We start from the raw sequence: 22167 nt of genomic DNA on the forward strand, positions 1-22167 counted from the left end.
CATCCATCAACTGCTTCCCCTAACTCCACCCAGATCCACTCTACCTTCCTAAACAGAAATTTATGTCATAAAAAAAAAACTCCAATTTATGCTGCCCTTGTATTCCTGAGTGTGGGGCCATTCACTGAAATGTGGTCAACCTACCTGCAGCACATGCATTAAAGAATACTGACTCTCCCTCCCCAGAAAGCCTTAGCTGTCCACAGCTTTTTAGTTAAGGATGAGGACTCATGGGCCACTTCCCTCTTCGTGCTAGGTGCATACATACATTTTAAAAACACTAGAAGATATGAATTAACAGAATAAAATGGACAAATGCATTTTATTTATTGCTTTAAATATAACACATCCCTCCATCATTTTAAACATGCATGAAGAAGGCATCCAACTGAGTAAAAGGTCGTTTTCTGTAACTGATGGAATTGAGTATCAGTTGTATGAAGGAGGGAGGGAGTGGTCCTTTTCAGAAAAGCAGGCCCTGAGAGTCAGTGGTAAAGCAAATCAAAGCTGATTCATGTCTCCTAGCAGGGAGTATGCACACTTCTCAATTTTTCACAAGATGAGCACTTCCATTTCCACTTTTCACATGTTAGTATTTGGGACAAAGATAACAAGTATTAAACTACACAAGTATGTGTTGCTGGATTATTTCTAATACCTTTCCTGCCTCCTGGATTCCTAATTTCGAACCACCTATTATTAGCAGCTACATATGAGTGACTTATGCAGTAGGGACTTCCCCAGAATGGCACCTTCTCAGTGCTTTTTGCTCAGCATCCATTTGTCTAATGGCAGGATTCAAAAGTCAAAAATCTTGCATCCTAGCAAAAGCTTTGTCTTATAAGTTGGTGCTTGGCTTGTTCCCAGAAATTTGAGGTTCAGCAGCAGCAGCCATCAAGAAATAATAAACAGGTTAGATGGAGCTACCACACCCCGAGGGAAAGTTAAAGCTTTGGCTCAGGCTTGCCAACTTTGCATGAATCATCTTAGGGCTAAAAAAGTGCAGATGGCTCAAGCCAGCAGGTGTGGGAAAGGCAAGTATGTATATTGGTTAGAATAGGCATGCCGTGCCCCCCCCCCCCCGGCTTGTTGTTTCATCAATTAGAGCTTGTATCTGACCAAGAAACCAAAAGGATGTTGTGTTGCCTTTTAAACATGCTATATTCCAATTCTAAAGACAGACTGTCCAGACCCTCATCAAAAAGTACATTCAAGCCGACCTTATTTCCGGCAGGTTTGTGAACCCAACCTCATTTGTGTATGGATCAAGTGAAGAGAATGAGCCAGAAACATGCCTGGCAGAGAAGCTGAACTTCACTTTCCACGTAAGCAAAGCTGGTTTTGTTGATGTTTGTAACAAATGGGAAGGGAGAAAGGATTGGTCTTGATGCCTTGTTCCAGGGGGATTCCTGTCCCCACAGTGTCCCGCAGCCTTAGTGACTAGCTGGCTGCCCTTTCCTCTGAGGCTACTGTTATTTTTCTCATTTTTCTTGTCCCAGATTTTCTAAGATATGTGAACACTGGGAACAGGCAGAGTTTGGGGATCTCTTGACCCTTCTGAAGATGCATTCAAGGCAGACAAGTCAAGGGAAAACATGGTTGGGGGTAAATCAGGAAATCTAGAGTTGGTTGAGGCTCCTTAACCAGCCCAACATTACCACGTATGTAATGGAAGCATTTACCTTACCTTTCTCCAGGATCAACGTCGTTGGTCTGTCATCCAGGCAGGCTTCAGGATTAGGACAAGCTTCATCAGTATTGAATAACCTTTCTTTTTCTTTTAAGTTCAAAAAATACTATCATATAGAAGTATTAATATACTAATAAAAACTCATTTTTTGAAGATTTAGCTATTAAGCAAAAATTTTGGTTGGTCACAGGTGTTAAGAGGGAATGTCTACAAAAGTGTTTGTTTTAGTCAAAAGCACTGTTCAAGCATTGTTTGAGTAGTATAGCACTGTATAGAACACAAATCTTGGATTACATAATGAAACTGGGCCAGAGAAAGGAAAAGCAGGCATATGTTGGAGGGGCTATTTGAACTGGTTAAACTGGAAAAATTATGACTATGGATAGTCTGCCTGCTTTGTCGTGTATCTGCCAGCTATACATCCTCCATTTCGGCTAGTACTTCTGCATTTATAATTATGAAAAGGATTTTTAAATTCTTTTCTTTCTTTTTCAGGTTATAAACACTGGCATTAGCATGGCTCCAAATGTTAGTGTGGAAATAATGGTACCCAATTCTTTTCTCCCTCAAACTGATAAGCTCTTCAACATTTTAGATGTCCAGGTAAAAAGGTGACCCCTTTGTCTGACCTATGTTAAGTGTGTCTTAAGTACCAACCCCCTTTATCCTGAGGACAGTTGTGAAGATGGAGATTCCCATTCATCTCAGTCCCCCTCAATACTGTGAGCTCCATATGCATTCACTGAGAGGACCTTGAATATAATACATTTCTTCAGGACTGTAGCCAGAGGCAGCACCCGCATTCTCGTACACAATCAGAAAACCTGCTTCTTCCTTCTTTATTAATTGTCTTATATTACTTTCTTTGGGACATGAACCTGTGGAGATATAGTTAGTAGAATGTTGCACAAGCATGAAGCCACTATGGCAAGGACAGGAAGGGAAGCCCCCTCTAAGGAAACATTTGAATCAGTTCTCATGCCGATGTTCTCATGTTCGTGAGATTTCTTTTTACCTCCGAGTCTCAATCAATAGCAATCACCAGAAAAACCTACGTCAGGGAGTTTGAAATCTTGTTTTGAAAATTTACTTGAATTCCAGATTTAGGTATTAGGATCTGTAGTTTTATCATATTTTGTTCTGTGAAACCAGATGAGGCTAATGTTCACTTGCCATTTTTCTTCCCCATTTCAGTAAAGACAGACCATGTTGTCAACTTATGACCTGTTGTAATTTGGTTAGGATTTTGTTTGTGGACTTACCAGAGATTTACTCTTTCACAAATAATTTTGTCAAAAATACTTTCACAGTTTTGGAGGTGCTTACTGTATTTTAGTAAAAGCAATCAATCAAAACTTTTAAAGTCAGGTTGTGTGAGCTCTCTCCAAAGACAGGTGATTTTTTTTTTTCTGTCTTTAGGCGACTACTGGGCAATGCCATTTTAAACACTATGGAAGAGAGTGTGCATCTGGACAGCAAAATGGTGTAGCGGAGACCTTGACAGACATACTCAAATTCTTCTCAAAGACTGATAAGAGACTCTTGGTAAGTTTCCATCCTTCAGATAGGCATTTCAAACTAAAACATTTAAAAGCAAATTCAATGGTGGCTTGAGCTGCCAGGAAATGGTAAGGGATACAAGCCTAGGCGATATTCCACGGGTAAAGAACAGGCATGACGCAGTGCTGAGATGGGTCTGGGGTTAAATGTGTGTTACGGGGTTTCATTGCTTTACAAATGCCTCCCATGTGCCACCCAGACATTGTACAGAATCCTCCTGACACCAAGTCACCCGGGCAGCCATATTTATAGCATGAGATTCTCATTCTTTCCATTTTGGTGACTTTATAAGAGAAACTGGAGAGGTTGTGCAGCAAGAAACAGAGCGTGTAACTGGGGGAGACTCTAATTACAAATCTTACTTTTCATCTTGTCCCAGAAGGTTCAGTTACTAAGAATGATAGAAACACATGTTACACTTGGAATACTTTGTTATAATTTAGGAGACAAAAAAAAAATGCTTGTTTTATTTAAAGCAAGAAGAGTTTTAAGTGCTATGAAGGAAAGATGATGTTTATAAAAAGGACAGTTTTCTCAACGCCATTAAGGATATTTAAAAACACTTTATCGTATTCAGTTCTGTGACTGCATATAGGAAAGAATGTCATGTGTGCCTGTGGGAGGCAGAGGACAACTTGCAGGAAACAGTTCTCTTCTACCATCCTGTAGGTTCTGGGGATTTGAACTTAGGTCTTCAGGTTTGGCAGCAAGTACTTTGACCTGCTGCTGAGTCATCTTGCTGGCACAGTAAGGAGATTTTTAATTTATATAAAGTATGTTTTGAAATTTAAAATTCATATTTAATTTTTTTTTGAGAAAATACAGGCGTGTTGCAGTGCATGCATGGTGTTCAAAAAGCAACCTCAGGGGTCAGCCCTTCCCTTATACCATGCTTGAGGCTAGCTGCCCCTTGAAAGGTCTCTCCTCTCCACCTCCTATCTTGTGGTCAAAGCAGTGGGATTATAGGCACAGGCAATCTCCCTCCAGTTTTTCACAGGATCGGGGCATTCAAACTCTTATTTATCCTCATGCTTATTGGCAGGCGTTCTATCTACTGAAGCCGTCTTCTCCAGCTGTTAATTTTTTAAATGTAGAAAATTTTAATGCAGTGTTTTTACATTCTCTTCAAGTATTGCATGAAAGTCGATCTACACTGTTTAGATTTCTTATGCAATTTTGGGAAAATGGAAAGTGGGAAAGAAGCCAGCGTTCACATCCAGCTGGAAGGTCGGCCATCCCTCTTGGAAATGGTGAGTCTAACATCAGATAACTTTGTGACATAGATCTACAAACTGGGTCATGTTTACATAGACAGGATAGTATGGCAACATTCAACAAATACAGAGAGGAGAATATAATTCGAGAATAAAGCCCAAATCTCATTTTCATTGCATCAACTGACAGAGATGAACTGTGGAGTTGTTTGGTTTGGTTTAGAAAGCATGCTACTCTCTAGGAACCTTAAGTAAACAGAGAAACTTGACTCCCTTTCAGTCACATAGCCTTAAATCATCCTTTAAAATATAACGTTGGAATCCTAAAACCAAGAAGTAAAATTAAAATTTGATTTCAAAGAAGAGCAAACTAAAACATCAAAATCTATCAACTGAACCTGTGTGTGGTGGCTCAAGTCTACAATTCCAGCACTCCAGAGATGGAGGAATACCACTTCCAACAAATTGTTATCTCTCTCCATATGTGCATAAAGGCAAAGAAATGGTATTATTTATTTTTAAAATTATATCTAAATACTGTATTCTTACTTACCCCTACAAATGTACAAATGAATGTATTTTTAAATATTCATGGAATCTGTAAAGCCCTTTCACAGATCTCCAAGCTTTATGGATTCTGTTACAAACTCCCTACTTGAAATACTAAAGCTCAGAATTCACCCACAGATGATCATACAATTAGATTTTATTATCATTAGCACAAGATGTTATCACCAAGACACTAAGTAGGATGCGTGTATTTCATTCAGAAACAAGTGAAAGACAAACCTGAGGGAATGCTTGCCAGGTCAAGAACACTTGTTTGTGGATAAAATTTAATATTACTGAGAAAAATTATATTGCTCATCAATAACTTATTGTATACAATAACCTGGCAAAAAATATTTAAATCAAGTGATTTGCAACATGGCCACATTGAGTAAAAGGGGTTCCATGAAATAGTTGGTCATACCTTTGAGCCCAAAGGAAGTCATTATAGTTCAGTAAGTTACAGAAATTCTAGATAGCAAAGGTGGTATTTATATTGACATGTCTTCATGAAATAAACTACAAATCAAACTCTGTTGATTATTTCTTTTCAAAACAGGATGAGACTTCATCACTCAAGTTTGAAATAAAAGCAACAGCGTTTCCAGAGCCACACCCAAAAGTCATTGAGCTAAATAAGGATGAGAACATTGCCCATGTAAGATTGCCCTCTTAGGTGCTGTATGAAAACAGTTTGAGGGTATTTGTAAGTAGTGCCCTTTGGCACTACTCCACGTCAGGAGTCAGTGTGTGACCAGGTCATAGAGGACTTTCAAGCCCTTACCCACTCTCCACAACTGATGGGAAGTTCACAGAGAGCAGTTTGGTAGCAGTGAGAATGGGGGGATGAGAGGAAGAGCCATGGAGCCCATTCTGCTCACGGTTTCTGCTTTTTTTTGGGCTGAGACTAGGAACGGGACAGGGTGGGGAGCTCTGGTCTCTGTAGGCTCCTGGGAGGCTTTCAAGGGAAACACCAACGCTGCTGTTTCTGAGTGTGTGTTTGCTCTGCTTGCACAGGTTCTCTTGGAAGGGCTCCATCACCAAAGACCCAAACGGCATTTCACCATCGTGATTATTACCAGCAGCTTGCTTCTTGGACTTATTGTACTTTTACTAATTTCATGTGTTATGTGGAAGGTAATCCTTTAACAGTTATTAATTTCTTGTCTTTTATGGACAGTCTACCTTTAATAATTACCAATAGTTAAACTACTCAGAATGTCTTTATTGTCCCTAACTGAATGTCTAATACTGATTTAAGAGTTATTCTAATTTCAAGAGTCCATTTGGAAAAATGCATATAATGTTGAATATCAATTTGTGGTGGAGTGTGTATATATTACTGCCAAGTCCAGAGTTAACCCAGCATGCTCCATGCTGACCATCTTTACACTCTTTTCACAGCTCATGTAGCCTGGGACATAGTTTTAAAAGTATTCTACACTGATTAGATATTTGATGTGCATATTATTGGTTCAGAACTATACGCTTGTTATCTAATCTGTTTTCAGGCTGGGTTCTTTAAAAGGCAGTACAAATCTATTCTACAAGAAGAAAACAGGAGAGATAGCTGGAGTTATGTCAACAGCAAAAACAACGATGACTGAAGACTTTTAAATTAAGAGAACTGAACAAAGACTCAGGTAGGTTAGGGAAAGATCCTGTTCATAAGACCCAGGATAATTTCTCTTTTTCCATGTACTTGTGACATACTATGTCTTAATGCAGGGAATAAATATCTCGAAGAAAGAAAATACAGAAAGGTTGCTTTCCAGCAGTCAAATGGATCAGTAGAGAAAAACACTAAAGCTCTTGACTTACTCATGAGAAGTGAACTTCTGAAGATGACTTGAAAGAAACTCCAGATTAAGCCAGATGGACTTAAAAGGAATAGTCTTTCAAGGAGATATTGACTACACGTGCCCATGTCAGTGAAATAAATGCTACAGAATGGGCACTTGTTGGTTTCAAATACACCTTTGAGACATTTTCAAAGTATGATGATGATCTTTGAAGCCATTTAGAGTTTTTCAAAAAGCTGGTTCCAGATTTTCTAATGGATACATCATTTTACAACAGTGGATTTGAAGATTTTCATTGGTGGCACATCATCATTGGGCTGTGTCCCTATGGCCCTTTTATTCAGCAGATACAATTTTTTAATGCCTGGTGAACAATATCCATGCAGAGCAGGATGGCTTCTGGACAAGTGTGGCTCCTGGACAAGCGGCCCTCTCTGGACTTGTTTTTGCATGTATATACACTTTTCTAAAAGAGACAATTATCACTCTACTTTTTTCTTTTATCAAGAGTGCCCAGGAATATTTTTTTTAAAATTTTATTTGTAAAACCAATTCTTAAGAATTTTATCCTCATAACAGATTATAAATATTGCACTTTAACCTTTACATGCTGATACAATATGAACTCACTGGTGATTTAAAACTGTGCAAAGAAAGATTAGGGAACCAATATTTCATACAACATTCACTATTTCAAATTAAGCAAACATGAATATCTACTAGGATGTTTTTGTTTTTTCTTTTTCTGGTTAAATATATATATTAACCAGGACTGTAAAAAAAACAACAGTGTTTTACATATGGAGAAACAAGTTCATAGACTGAACTGCAAGTCACCAATGAAGCTTGTATGCAGTAACATAATAAATGTGACATCAAATTTCCATGAGATAGTATGTTTGATGTTACACAAGGTTCTATTTTAAAGGGAAATATCTTCCACTTGGGTTTTACATAATCATTTTTTGTACTATTTATTTCATATATGTGATTTGACAAATATACATTTTCATCTGGATATTATGTGTAAGAAAGCTATGGCCAGATTTTGAACATGTGTTGGATGAAAGGGCAGCCTTCACTGTTAAGAAGAAAGATTGCTTTACAGGAAATCTCTGCTGCCAGCTGGCCCTTCCTCAGATTTCCTGATTTCATGAGAGTTGCCTGTTCACTGCGCCTGGAGAACCAGAGTGTGCTGGGGTTTGGAAGAGATTTTCTGAGCGAGGAAACTTGAGTAAAAGAGTGCAAGCATCAACTCTGTGTGCACAGACAAATATTTAATTAAGTGTTTTTATTTTTAAGGCTATTTTTTTTTTATAAAAGTACATATTTATAGTTTTCTCATAAGAATTAAAGTAGTTATCTCATGAGGATATCTGTGTTAATACATGAAGATCAATATCAGTCTAGACCTATCTTTTTAAAGGATGGTCTCTGAAGAAATTTAAATTTGGATCATTACACTGAAAAGTGTCGCCACCGAACCCCAGCCTTTCGGGTACAAAGGAACACAGCTACCTCCTGGGCCACAATTTTGCCCAGTTAGAAAGATACTTTATGTATATTTTTAAATAAAACTTATTGTAAACTTAGAAATGTACCTGTATAATAAGCTTAAAAATCTTGTTACTTCAAAAGATGACATTTTGGGGCTGGCTTGGGGGACAATAGCCTAAGTGGAAAGATTTTTTTTTTTAAATTAAGTAGTTGTTCATGGTTATATCACTAGCTCCTTGTGGAGTTTCAAATTTTATAAAATCTATATTTTATCAGGCTATAAAAAATTGTAAAAAAATTAATAACAAAAAATATCCTCAACAATATTGACATAGCACAATGTTGTTTATATTAGATCCAACAAATGCCTTCCAAAAATCAGAATTTGATTTTTCATTGATTTCATATTTTTATCTTGATTTTCAAAAACCTAGATAGTATTTCTAATTACATTAAGATAGATGTTTGAAACAGATACTTTCATTCAAAAATGCATTTTCTATTTGTGTATATGTTACATACCATATTCCTTCATAGTAAATTTCTACTTTACAGATTTCTTTTATATGCAATTACATGCTACTTTGGAATCATTCATTTCTTCCAGGCTTCCTCCATAAAGCCTGATCATTCTTGGGTGCAGTCTATAAAGAATAATATAAAACTGATTATTTCATTTACCTGCCATTGTTATTTTTCACATACCTCATGAGTGTGTTACATAGAGCACAGATTAACAACCAACAAGCAGGACTACAAGCCAGCAAGCTGAAGGACCAAAACTCCAACATTTGTGACCATTCCAGAACCTTCTCGATCACCTTTCCAGCCTGGCTAATATCTTTCAATGCCTCTGTGAGGAGGCAGTTGTGAGAACATCCCTTCTGGGGGTGCTCCATATACACTTCAGCCTGCTAAAAGCCAGAGGGCTTACTGGGAGTGAGCGTGTAGGCTCCTACAACTATTCATACCCATCATGCGCTCTTGTCAATATGTACAATGTGGTTAATGCTTTGTAAAGCTTGAAAAAGAGCCCCCATTGCTATATATGCTGTCTTGAAAAAAAAAAAAAAAACAGGACTTGATAAAAAAAAAAAAAAAAGCAGTGTTCAACACAGTATTATGGTATTACAGCCCAGTTTGGGGGAGGGGGCTAGAAACTGTGGCACTATAAATATTATCTTTCCAAAAGGCTTAAGACTACCCTCTAAGACCAACATTGTAAATTGTAAACACATTATCAGTATAGCTTATGCAAAATAATGATTTGCAATGCCAGCACAAATGCTCATATTTGTCTTTATTGAACGGTGTGCGTGTCTTTTTACAGTTTGCTAACTTACTGGATTTTAATCTTCTATACGGGCAGTTAAGAGGAAGAACCTCATATTCTGTTAGTAGCGTTATGTCTGCTATTCCGCACAGCGAGTGTGAACTAGTGGGCTTACCTAATGTGGACCTCGGATGCAGCTTCCATTAAGTCACCATCCACATTCCAAGGAAATCCGCTTTCTGGAACAGTTGCAAGGTTCCCACCCTCCTCCTGCTGGTTGTAGCCATTGCTTTTACCCCTGGGATGGATTTTTACTTCTTCAATGGTGTAAGTCTCCACAAAGGGAAAGTTGAACTAAATAGAACAAATGCAAATAATAGTGATGCCTTGTTTCCCCTTTATTACAAATAAGTTTCACCATCATACTGACATTTTTTATTATTTTGAAACTCTGACAAGATAGCCCAGGTTTTCTGGGAGGGGGGGAATGCTTCTTTCCAGAAGCTTTCCAGGTCCAATCAACTCTACTGTATGACAGACAGTTCATACTTGTGAAGAATTTCCAACAATAACAATGCTATAATTTCCATTTAACGATAGACTTTTCAATTGATCCCACTGACTTCATTGTTACCTTTAGCTAATGTGAAACAAACTTGAGCATTAACTTTCACACTTGGAATTTAATTCAAAAGAACCTAAAATTCAAAAGAACCTAAATCTAAACTTATAGACAGTACATAAGAGAAAGGAAAAAGGCAATCAAATATGATTTCCCAGGTCTTCACCTGCTGTTTTAACAAATGGACACAAAGGACAAAATAGTTGTTATTAACCATTCTAGAATGTCACTGGGTAATGTCCAAGTTGCATTTTTTTTCTTTGCCAAAGTAAATTATTGGGGGTTGAGGAAACAATGAATCCTCAATTATATCTGTATAGAACCTTCTTCCAAGTAGGATGAGGTGCCAAGATAAGAAGGGTTAGGACGTGAATATCTGGGGTAGGGAATAGACGAGATTTAGTCCCTCACAGCTGTTCTCGGTTAACTCACAGAAATGCATCGCCAATGAAATGGGTGGTCATGCAGTCGCTTCTGTAAGGATGGGGCAGGCACTGAGAGCTTTATACCCAGTGTGGGAAATCTAATGTAGTCAGGACTCAAATAGCCTCACTGAGATCCAGGCTGGTCAGAGTTGCTGGGAGCTGAGTAACCATGGATTCCACTGTGTAACTCAATTTATTGTACAGATTAAGCTATAATATCTCCTGGGCCTTTGTTCTTTGTATGTAAACTAAGGATTTGGGGGGAAAGACTGGCCCTTAATTTGTTTTAAACAACTTACAGAACTTTGTGCTTCCTTGAGGTTTATATGCAGAAAGGGGAGGGGAGACTATGTTTATTAAGGGATAATTCCCAAGCCATCGTTCTAAAAATTTGAAATGATTACGGATTAGTATCTGTATTCCTAATAAAATTATTTGGCTATCTTAATTACTTTGAAGAACTCAATTGCAAAAAGGTTCAACATAAATTGTGTCCCCCATCCAAGAATTCATATGCTGAAGTCCTAATCTTGAGTGTCTTTTCAGAACACAACTGTTTTTGAAAATATGGTTTCACACAACTACATTAAACATAGATCTACCCCAATATGACTTGTATCCTTGTGAGTGGTGGAAGTTTGAATTAATTGAAAAATTCAAGGGATTCATGTGTCCCAAGGGACAGCTACATGAAAATACAGTTAGAGAAGAACCATGTTCCCAAGAGACAGTGGCCTCTTGAAAAAGTAAACCAGCTGATAGCTTCCTCAAGTTTTAGCACTGAAAGGGTGAGAAAATGGGTTATCAACACCCATGTAGTACATACTGAGGAAATGGGATGCTGTCCTTGGTAAAGAGTTTAGAGAAGGAGAAATCAGGTATTTTAGGTATTTTAGGAAAGCTCAACAAAAATTGCAAAAAAAAAAAAAATCAAAAGACAAAGAAACTGAAGCTATAAATTCAGAAGAGGGAGGAATATAAAAATGAGAACTAACAGATGCAGTTGAGGTAACGTTGTGAAGAGATGGGGCAAGGGTTTCAGAGAGACTGCAGTGTGTGGAGAGTGCAGAAGGGGAAAAGTCAAGGTCAGCCACAGGTCTGTTGGACTGGGAGGCCTGTGGGGGGGGGCACATGCAAACCTTCCAGCCCAGGGGAAGCCCAGGGGTCCTACAGATCTGACAACCCTTGAAGAGTGTGTGCTTACATAGAAAGCAACTGAAATAATGAGAACAAAGAGAATACCCAGGAGACGGGATCCATAGAAGGTAGAGTTCTTTTAAAAGTTTTAAAGTCACTTGCCAAAGGTGGCCACAGAGAACAAGAAATGTGGGGAGAGAGAAGACCCAGCAAGAGGGTGCATTTGAAAAAACCCTGAAGGGTAGTTTTATCCTCCATTTCATTGAGTTGGGAGTCACTATAAAAATAGCGAGGTGATCTTCAATGTGTTCTACAACTGTTCACAAATATTGACATTCCGGCCATGAAAATGTGGCTCAGAGAAAGAAATGCGAAAACAATTTGCAATTTGTTTCCTTCCCACATACTAGCACTGCTGCGGATTCATCATCACACAGCAGAGAATCCTACTGTAAATAACATATATGTAGTCTTTCTTACATGGTAAAGTTTTTAACAATGCATGACATACTACCATATTTCCATATTTGCTTATAATTTACAGAAATTATTATGTGAATTACATATGATTATAAATACCAGATAAATGTAATTCTTTATTGTAGTGTGAAATTATGAGTCAAACATGGGGGACCTGGAGGGCTGGAGAGATGGCTCAGCTGTTAAGGGTACTTGCTGCCCTTCCAGAGGACCCAAGTCTGGTTCCCAGTACAAAGGTCAGACAGCTCCCAACCACCTGACTCGAACACAAGCCCTCTTGTGGCTTCCAAAGGCAGAAACAGACACAACAGACACAGTCTCTCTCTCTCTCTCTCTCTCTCTCTCTCTCTCTCTCTCTCTCTCTCTCTCTCTCTCTCTCTCTCTCTCTGTCTCTCCCTCCCTCCGACCCCCTCCCTTCCTCCCTTGCTCCCTCCCAAGTTGTTGCTAGAGTAGTCAGCCTCTGATGGTTAGCTGCATTTACTGCCCTCCTCCTCTCATGTGTCCTCTCCTAACTACATCCAAGCCCCATTCATAACATTAAGAATGTGTCAGTCTACAGGGTGTTCCAGCCACACTGTGTATTTCAAGACTAACAGCTAGGGCATAGTGCGAGCCCAAGGATATAGCTCATCATAGGTACCATTTCTCTTTCAGTCTAACCACTTAAGTGGAAGTATCGCTACACACATTTTGAATAACATCTATAAAATGGGTAAGCACATATCTGCAAATCTATTGCAATCCATGAATATGAAGCAGGTGGTAAACAAATGTCAGTCAAATCTTAGCATCACAACTTTAAAATCTGCTGCTGTAACACGAAAAAGAAGGAACTCTCAGATTTCACTACTTTTCACTCTGAAGAACAGCTTGTGCGTGTGTAATTGTACCCTTAACTTCCTTCACTTTCCAATGTAATCCTAGAATTTTGGTTTTTCTTTGCACAATGGAAAAAAAGTATAACCCATATGTCAAAAGGAGGAAATGGCACACACATTTCAAACTTTAAATGAGGGGCTGGGGAAAAAGGGATTAATGTAGGCAGAAGAAAAAAAAAGTTTTTCATGAGGCAAGACCTGATGTTACTCTCTGAAGCCTCTTTCTCTCCATGATTTTGAACTTTGCAAAAACATAACAAAAAGGAACGGCTGTACCTGATTCTTTATGCTGGAGTATCTCTTCAAATGCTTTACAAATTCTGGTCGAGTCGTGTTCCGTACAGCTATGAGAGCCATGCTTCCATTATTTAATCTGAAATTAAACAGTTGTATTTAAGAATTAAGAAGTTTATCACAGACTGTGTCTGAAACCACCCCCATATCATTTTGGCTCACAAACATAGAATTCACCAGAGGATACTGACCAATATCAAAAAATCACCATGTTGAACTGACCTAAAATATTTAAACTACACTTTGCTGTGCTCTTGCTGAAGTGAGAGAATCTTTCAAATTAGTTTTATTAATCCCTAGGGTTTCTTCTCAGCAAAACCTGACTGCATGGGCTCTTCGAAAATCAAACCTTCATACACCCTAGTCACATCAAGGAGTAATATTAAATCTGCCACAATTATTTAAGAGTTCTGAACAGGAAGCTAAGGATGCATTTTGAAAAGTGTATGGTAACATAGTGTACATCTGCAAATGGTCTGAGATAACCTGCAGCTAGACGTTTTTCTAAAATCTAAACTGTTTATTTATGGGCAGAAGGTCTATGTGACACAGAAGACAAGTCAGAGTGCCCTGGGGAGAGGAGGCAGAGTGAAGAATAGCTACCACATATGTTCAACTAGACAACAGAGCATTTTAATCTTGCAGGACACTTCCAGCCAACAAGAGAGACTAGAAATCTAAAGGTGTGGTCTAGTGCCAACCTAGACACCCACAAATTCATTAGCTTTGGAAGACATTTTGCAGAAATACATGCAAATAATTTCATGCTTGATTTCAGTGCAAACACAAAGTTGTCCCAAGTATACCAATGATATTTAAAGGAGCCTTTAAATCTATGGAGGCTCAAGTAGAGCTGTGAGGACCCTTAGAGGTCACTTCATCTTCTAGCCATTCTATGTAAGGATGGACCACTCCCAATGGAAGGCACACAATGGCAAACAAAAGAATTACTAACAGCAAAGCTCTTATCTTCAGATAAGGGCCCAATACTCCACTATCCACTATGTTGTCTATTCCATCTGGAAGCAAACAGCACCAGAGTACCCATGGCATTGTCTTTATATATCATTTTTCTTAGTGGTATGGTTTTATAAACACTATCCCTTCTAATTTGTTCCACATGTTTGCATTCGGAAGAGAACTACTTTTAGTTTCAAAATGGATATTTGCTTAAAAGAATGTGCAAATAAAAGAGAATACTTCTAATCCTGTGAAGATATAAAAGGCCTCACTGCTTATTTCATTAAAATGTAGCCAAGGGACTCCTATGCACCATTGTTCACATTAAGTGAACCAAAATGTCTCCCTGACTGAAAGCATCAACATAACCCAGATCCCCTGCCAGAGAAGTACGTGCTCTTAACTACTGAGCCATCTCTCCAGCTTTTAGATTGAGGATTTGCTTGTAGTAGAACTGGAGAGCAGAGACATTCACAAGAAACCTCAACCTTTGGTATACTCTTCGCAACAAGCAGTGAAGTGAAAGCAAACAAAAAGGCACAACACAAAGTCATGTCAAGACTCAAGGAATACTTTAGCCAGAGGGTTAGTAAAATGCCAGTGACTATATGGCAGTTTTTTTACAGTTCAAAATTGTTCACACTCTATTGTGCAGACAAATCCTTTAGGAAGATTTAATATCATACAAAGAGAAACTACCTTGTTTACCCATATTTCTCATTCCTTTAAAAATTTAATACTTTATTAATTCTTTGAGAAGTTCATATATTTTGATAACATTAAACCCCATTTGTTCCTCTAATTCCGCCCAGATCCACTCCCTACATTCTTACCCATTCCCAACTTCATGTTATCTTTCGTCTCCCAATAATACACTGAGTCTATTTTGTATTGCTCAACTCATGAATGTGGGGGCCATGCACATGATCAACTACCAGTGGCCACATCCTTAAAGAAAACGGGCTCTTCCTTCTCTCAGAAACCATCGACAGTTCTTCCCCTAATCAGCTAGGGGTGTGGGCATGAGCCCCTCCCTGTACCATGCTAGATAGAGCATTGACTGGCTGAATCTTACACAGATCCCGTTCAGGCAACCGGAGCTGCTGTTGAATGCATCAGTACTGTCTTGTCCAGAAGACACCATTTTACTGCAGTCCTCCTCTGACCTCGGGCTCTTACAGTCTCTCCACCCCTCTTCCATAATGGTCCTTGAGCTTTGGTGGGGATCAGGAAGAGGATACGGATGCCCCATTTGTAGCTGAGCACTCCATTCACTGACATTTATCCTCTGCACTTTTATCAGAGAATACATGTTTAACACATTTCTAGATAGCAAATAGTTGAAGTATTCCCAAAGAGAAAATTATTTATAAAAATGTAAGCATTTAGCAGTCCTCAAAATACTCACCTGGTGTCAGGTGCAAAGCCCCTGGGAGCCACTGAACACAGACAGGGGATTGCCATGATGCTGATGTTCAAGAACTGCCCTTGGATGGTTTGCCATTGACCACTATGGTCTAAAGGAAATGGAAGTGGATGGTTACTTTCTCTCCCCAGTCACTAGCGCAAGGTAGGGCTTATAGCACATTCTTTCTGACTCACCAGATTCTGGAGATTGTTCTGTTTTACTAGAAGTAACAGAAACAAAAATATGTCACACATATGCAAAGCTAGCATCTATTAAACATGAGGAGACTAGAGAACCCATAATTGCATATGTAAAACATTCCTTAATAGATTATCACTTATGGTATAAATGTATTATAAGGAACAATTTTCATTTTTTAATGACCGGAACTCTTCCTCAATGTTGCTTTAATATTTAAATTCCATGCTACTCCAAAAATTCTCATAAAGACCAAAACTGTGTGTTTGAGGCTTGTGGCTGTACCTAAAGTCTGGATCCTGGCAGGCACTCAAATAAGTGTTAGACAGATAGATCGGTGGATGGCTGCCTGTCTGTCAGTCTGGAGGGATGGTTGCTTCTGAAGACAGGTGATAAACTCTTTGTTTACTAGAAGATGTAGGAGTGTATGATTCTATACTCTTCATTAGTATTTGAGAAAACAGCTAAAAGCACAAGTCTAATAAACTGCTTAAATCAAAGTAGTTTATTCTTTGAAGAGAAATAAAGAGGTGCAGTGGTTAAGAACACTGACTGCTCTTGCAGAGGGCCCACATTCAGTTCCTACCACCACATGGCAGCTCACAATTATCTGCAACTCCAGTTTCAGGGGATCTAACTCCTCTTCTGGTCTGGGCACCAGACATGTATATGGTACATACATGCAGGCAAATCAATTGTACATGTTTTATTAAAAATAAAAATGAGTAACTATATCAACATTACACAGAGCTTTTATTTACCTTTCTTGTTTGTCCTGAGAGCAACCAGCTGGTAAAAATGATATTTTGCAATCCTCTGGCCTAAATAATGAAATTCATAATGAATAGTCATTGGTGTTAGGATACAGAATTTTTGCCTTAGGAAAAACACTTACTGAAGTTTGGCCAAAGCTTTGAGTACAGCAAAGTCTCTCCGCCGACTCGGGGACATCCATCGGTATTTCTCTGCCAGAGCCAAAGTCCTTCCACCAAAGCCGAACATGGCCGAGAACCCAAAGCGAAGAAGCTTGCCAGCAGAGCTAAATGTGCAGACATCTACTGTCTGTATGTGACCTTGGATGGTGTATGCAGTCCCCCAGTGAGTGGTTGCAGCAGCAGACAGCATAGAGAGAATGTTTATTTACTTAAGGAATATTGCCAGGTACCATACATCATAGCTACTAACTACCCTTGCTTTCTCTGCATCTGTCTTTACTATAACAACTGTAAATGCCACTTCCAACTTTTCCAGGTGATGAGCAAAGAAACTCAAATTAGTAAATCTTATAGCCTTGCATGTGATGCCGAAGTAGATGTACCAGGAAAACAGAGCTAATATTGTTTTTGTATTGCGTTTATCTGAACTTGAATGCTATCACACGTGAGTATGCCCTGGTAGTTTTCCTATAATATGATTTGAGTCCTGAAGTACTGGTACAAGCCAACAATAGCACAGATTACATATGCAAATGTATGCATGGACTTTTTCCATTGTGTTTTAAAACTGATTTTAAAATCCATTACTATATTTTCCCCATCAAGATTATAGTCAAACTTCGTTTATTGCTCTTTTCAAAGCAAGTAGTTGAAATGAAAGGCAATTTAACTAGAAGATGACTTGCCTTTGAGCTTTAGTCAAACATTTCTATGCTTAGAGACAGAGAGCTTACCATTCCCAGAGAAGACTGACAGAAACACAATAGTTAATTCTGTGAACAAAAGCTTCCTTCTCCCACCTGGACCTCTCTAGAAGAATTCTCACCCATTATTATGTGCATAGTTGCAGTCACTACGTGAGAAATTCCACAAAGAGAATGTGCCAGTACATTCGTAGATCCTGCCAAAACAATTTTGAAATACATATCAGTAGAGTCTGTGTTTTAAATTAACATGTGCTCTTATTACACATAACCATGTATGTTCAGATAAAAATTAATGGAAGTTTATGACAGAAAAAAATGGATTAAAAAACATTAGAAATACAGCTTTCCATTCACAGCACAGATAAATGTCAAATGTTTGCAGAACTGTCAAACTTCTAAATGATTTAAAAGTTAGAAAAACTCCCCCGCCCTTGCCCCTTGACACCTGCAGCTGGTGGGGTACCTGACCCAACCCCTCACCGGCTACAGCATTCAGGAGAATGGTCCTCTGCCTCATGTGGGCAGTACAGCAGAATAGACAGGGGTGCAGGTAAGCCAGCCCTGAGCACCTGAGAGGGGCATAACCAGTACAGCCTCCCTTGTCTTCAGTGTGGTGGTGGGGAGGAGGGAAAGATGCCCTCCCCTCCTACCCCTACCACCTTTAGTTGGTGAAGAAGCTGACTCCTTTACCAGATGCTACACTCGGAAGAGCGGGCCCTGCATCTTGTCTGGGCAGCACAGCAGGACTGACCCTGTTGAGGAGGGCACAGGTGAGCCAATCCTGAGACTGTGAGTGTGGGAGACCTAACCCCACCCCTCATCTGCCATATGGTGGCATGGGTTGGGGGAGAAATGCCCATCAATGCCCGAGGCAGGAGGGAGAGCTGGCCCTGAGGTTATAAGAGCAGGAAGAGCTGCTCCTGCCCTCCACCAGCTGCAACACTCGGGAGAGCAGGCCCTGTACCTCACCTGGGCAGCACAACAGAGCTGAGCCTGCTGGTGGGGGTGTGAGTGTGCCAGTCCCAATGCTGTGACCATGGAAGAGCTGTCCCCATTACTCACATGGCAACACGAAAAGGGAAGAGATGTTCCTCCCCACTGCACCCCCCAGCCCTTCAACACCTAAGGCAGGTGGAAGAGCTGGCCCTGAGGTCATAAGAACAGGAGAGCTGCTCCTGCCCCTCATCAGCTGCAGCACTTGGTGGCAGCCCCTACACCTCACCTGGGTAACACAGTAGAGCTGTCCTTGAAGGTGTAAGTGTGGGAGAACAGGTCCTGAGGACATTATTCTGGAAACCTTACCCTGGTGACGAGGACATGGGAGAGCTGACAGGCTGACCAACCCTGCAACTATCCAGGCCCACAACCAGAGTTATGTGTTGGCCCACCCCAACATCCACCCCATCTGTGAACTCCTGGATCACGGGGTGGCATGGGGGGTTGGGAGTCGGTCCTGCAGACCCAGGACTGCAGTACCTCCATGACACAGGGCAGCAATGGGATGTCCAGGAAGAGTTCCAGTGAGGGCCCAGTGTCGGTGGTGTAGCAGAGACCAGGGGCCTCAAACCAGACCAATAGTTCTTTGTGATGAACACCTACATGTAAAAATCTATGGATAAAGCGGTTTACTGTGTGACTTACTGTACCACACTATAGCGTCCATGACAAGATTATCCCTTTATTCCTTTTCCCCCTTTCTTCTCTTAAATTTTATTTTGTTTTATTTTTTGGGAGGGTGGGTGGGTGGGTGATATCAAGAGACATGATGTGAAAGACACAAAGAATAAATAAAAAGAAAGTTAAATAAATAAAAGTTAGAAAATACCACAAAATATTAGAAAATGGGCTGGAGCCCAGTCATACAGTGCTTATAAGGCTAGCATATGTAAAGCCTTTCTCATGTACCACAAATAAGAGAATAGTTTATTGACTCATAGCTATTTTGATCATGATATTTATATTCTCCCTTCAAAATTACAATTATATAGAGGCTTATTCCATCCAACTTTAACGAATAAGCCTTTAGCTTCTATAAAAAAAAATGGGCACTAACAGCAGAAGAATGTCTGTATTGAGCAAAGACAAATGCATAGATATATAAATAAGAAAAATTCAGTCAATAATGAAAAAATACCTTATCATTTTAAACTCTGACAGGCATGTTCAAAATACATTCTGTGAATCTTAGAGGTAAAACTCTCACTTCAAATGGGTTTCCTTTCTACATCTGAGAGGAAAACTGTCCCATGTGAAGAGAATACTTAAACTGATTATTGCCATCTAAAAATGTATATACAAGATGTAATTTCTGATTTTCATAATCATTGGGCTAATCTAAATACTCTAGGATTCCTCCATCTACTCACTGGAGGGAAAAGCTCCCTAGTGAAGGTCCTGTGATATTTATATGTGACCAACATCATACAGGCTTGCTTCCAAAGGGATAAGTAACCACTCCTCCTCTCAAGGCCAGTAAGAACACTGGAATGTATGGGAAGAGGGTAAATTGGGCAATCCGCTGGATTTGGCTGGCCAGGGGCATTTCTGTGACCATGACCAAGCACTTCAGTAGTGTCACCGGCAACTGTCCTTTGATATTCAGTTGCAGAAGCTGAAATATCTCAGCTGCTGCTACTGTCAACTAAGATGTCATTGAAATAAGCATTACATAACCAAACATTAAACAACAATAAGCACATTTTAATAACTAATGACAAATAAGCATAATTAAACCAAAACTCTAGCCTTAACAATACAATGCCACCAAAGCTCACCTCACTAACTGCTAAAGTCATTCCGACTGATTTGCCAAAAACAAGCTATGTTCTGACTCTAATTACTTAAAATATGACAATATGACTGTTTACTGAAAGGTGCCCATTATGAAGAGCACACAGATATCAAAATCATCCTAGTTTTGGTCAGAACAGTTACTCAAGAGAACTAGATAAGGATATTGGAAAAGAAGGAGTTAAATTGTCATTGGTGCAAATAACATGATCATTTAGAAAACCCCAAAGACTTCAGTAAAGTTGCAGGATACAAAATTAATATGTACATATAATATTTTTATTTACTTATAGCAAACTGTCTCAAAGAAATCAAGACAATAAGCCATTTACAAATACTACCAAAGATACTTAGGAGCAAATTTCCCTGAAGAAATAAAGGACTTGCAAGCTTAAAGCTATAAACATCAATGGAAGAGATTGAAGGTGACAGAAATAAATGCATAGCTATCTTGTGTTCACAAACTAGGAGAGATATTCCTGCTAAAATATCGGCACTATCCTAAGTAGTCCCTATCAAAGGATCCAAAGCAATCTCTTTGAAAATTTACATAGCGCTTATACCCTAACTTCAAAATCTACTATAAAGCCCTAGTTGTTGAAACAGCATGCTGCTGGCATTAAAAACAGGTATATATATCAACAGAATATAAGACCAAGACCCTAAATGGATAACTCGAGCACTTATGGTGAAACTGGTATTAAATAAACATACAAAAACAAAACAACAAAAGAAAGTTATAGTCACCAAAACTAAACACTGGATGTCCACATGCAGGAGAGTGAAATCAGACTCTCACATAACTTGTACCCAAACCCAACTGACAATTGATTAGATACAGCCAGACCATTAGTGGAAGCCAAGAGAGAGGGAGAGTGCCATGCTGTTGTTCTAATCCCCAAAGGAAAAATGTACACATAGGATTATACCCCACTGAAAAGCTTCACATAGATCAAGAAACTCTAGAGTTGGAGATGAACAACAGAACTGGAAAACACATGGGAAAGCCCATAGCTGATGAGGAGCATCCAAAATACAGACAAGTGTCATTTGTGAAGGCAACCCAGCCTGAGAAATATGTTTTTAAGTGCCTTTGTCACCATGCCAACTTCAAAGAGCAGATTCACACAATCCGGGATTGTATAACCTTGAACATGCCTAAACTATATGCCATTGCTCCTAGCTTCAAGCCAGGTTGCTGTGCTGGAAAATATAGATTACTCTAACACCATGGTAAGGCTATATCTAAAGTAGAGGAAAAATACCAAGAAGTATTTTAAAAACAACAATCAAAGGTGCTTATGTACCATGAGTGGGGCTTCCAGAAATGAGGTTGATTAAATCAAGGCATGGGTGTAAAGGACTTGGACAATGCTGCACACTATTATCAATTTTATCAATGCTATACTTCTGTATTATAGTAAATTTAAAGTTTTTATTAGTACTAAGTTAACTTTAGCTTCCTGTGCATGTATAACCTTTTACATTTTTAAAACTTTTTGACTCTTTTTCTATTAACTGGAAATTCCCCCACCCTTTTATTGACAACATATTCTTTTCTCATACAATATACCCTGATTAAAGTTTCTCCTCCCTCTACTCCATTCAGTTCCTCCCCACCTCACCTCCCATGCAGATCCACTCCCTTCTTTCTATCTCTCATTAGAAAAGAACAGGCTGCTAAGAGGTAACAACAAAACATAAAAAATAAGGTATAATAAGATAAAACAAAACCCATCACATTGAAG

The 22167-nt window shown here is 39.1% G+C and overlaps 2 protein-coding genes across 2 annotated transcripts in view; one reads left to right on the forward strand and one right to left on the reverse strand.

The window, feature by feature from the left end:
- The window catches only part of Itga4 (integrin subunit alpha 4), a 70922-nt gene extending 64167 nt beyond the window's left edge, over positions 1-6755 (forward strand). Inside the window, exons 22-28 of the mRNA XM_006972507.4 lie at positions 1235-1325; positions 2186-2293; positions 3110-3235; positions 4381-4500; positions 5573-5671; positions 6031-6150; positions 6525-6755. Of these exons, the coding sequence (XP_006972569.2) occupies positions 1235-1325; positions 2186-2293; positions 3110-3235; positions 4381-4500; positions 5573-5671; positions 6031-6150; positions 6525-6620 (760 nt within the window). The 3' untranslated portion in view covers positions 6621-6755. The remainder of the gene's footprint in view (positions 1-1234; positions 1326-2185; positions 2294-3109; positions 3236-4380; positions 4501-5572; positions 5672-6030; positions 6151-6524) is intronic.
- Positions 6756-7323: 568 nt separating this feature from the next.
- Positions 7324-22167, reverse strand: part of Cerkl (CERK like autophagy regulator) — a 106060-nt gene continuing 91216 nt past the window's right edge. Inside the window, exons 6-13 of the mRNA XM_006972504.4 lie at positions 17749-17823; positions 16883-17060; positions 16749-16808; positions 15984-16009; positions 15790-15898; positions 13404-13500; positions 9761-9939; positions 7324-8956 (exon numbers count right to left, since the gene is read on the reverse strand). Coding sequence (XP_006972566.2) covers positions 8875-8956; positions 9761-9939; positions 13404-13500; positions 15790-15898; positions 15984-16009; positions 16749-16808; positions 16883-17060; positions 17749-17823 — 806 coding nt within the window. The 3' untranslated portion in view covers positions 7324-8874. The remainder of the gene's footprint in view (positions 8957-9760; positions 9940-13403; positions 13501-15789; positions 15899-15983; positions 16010-16748; positions 16809-16882; positions 17061-17748; positions 17824-22167) is intronic.

This window comes from Peromyscus maniculatus, chromosome 4 (genome assembly GCF_049852395.1).
Source record: "Peromyscus maniculatus bairdii isolate BWxNUB_F1_BW_parent chromosome 4, HU_Pman_BW_mat_3.1, whole genome shotgun sequence".
NCBI classification, from domain to species: domain Eukaryota; kingdom Metazoa; phylum Chordata; class Mammalia; order Rodentia; family Cricetidae; genus Peromyscus; species Peromyscus maniculatus.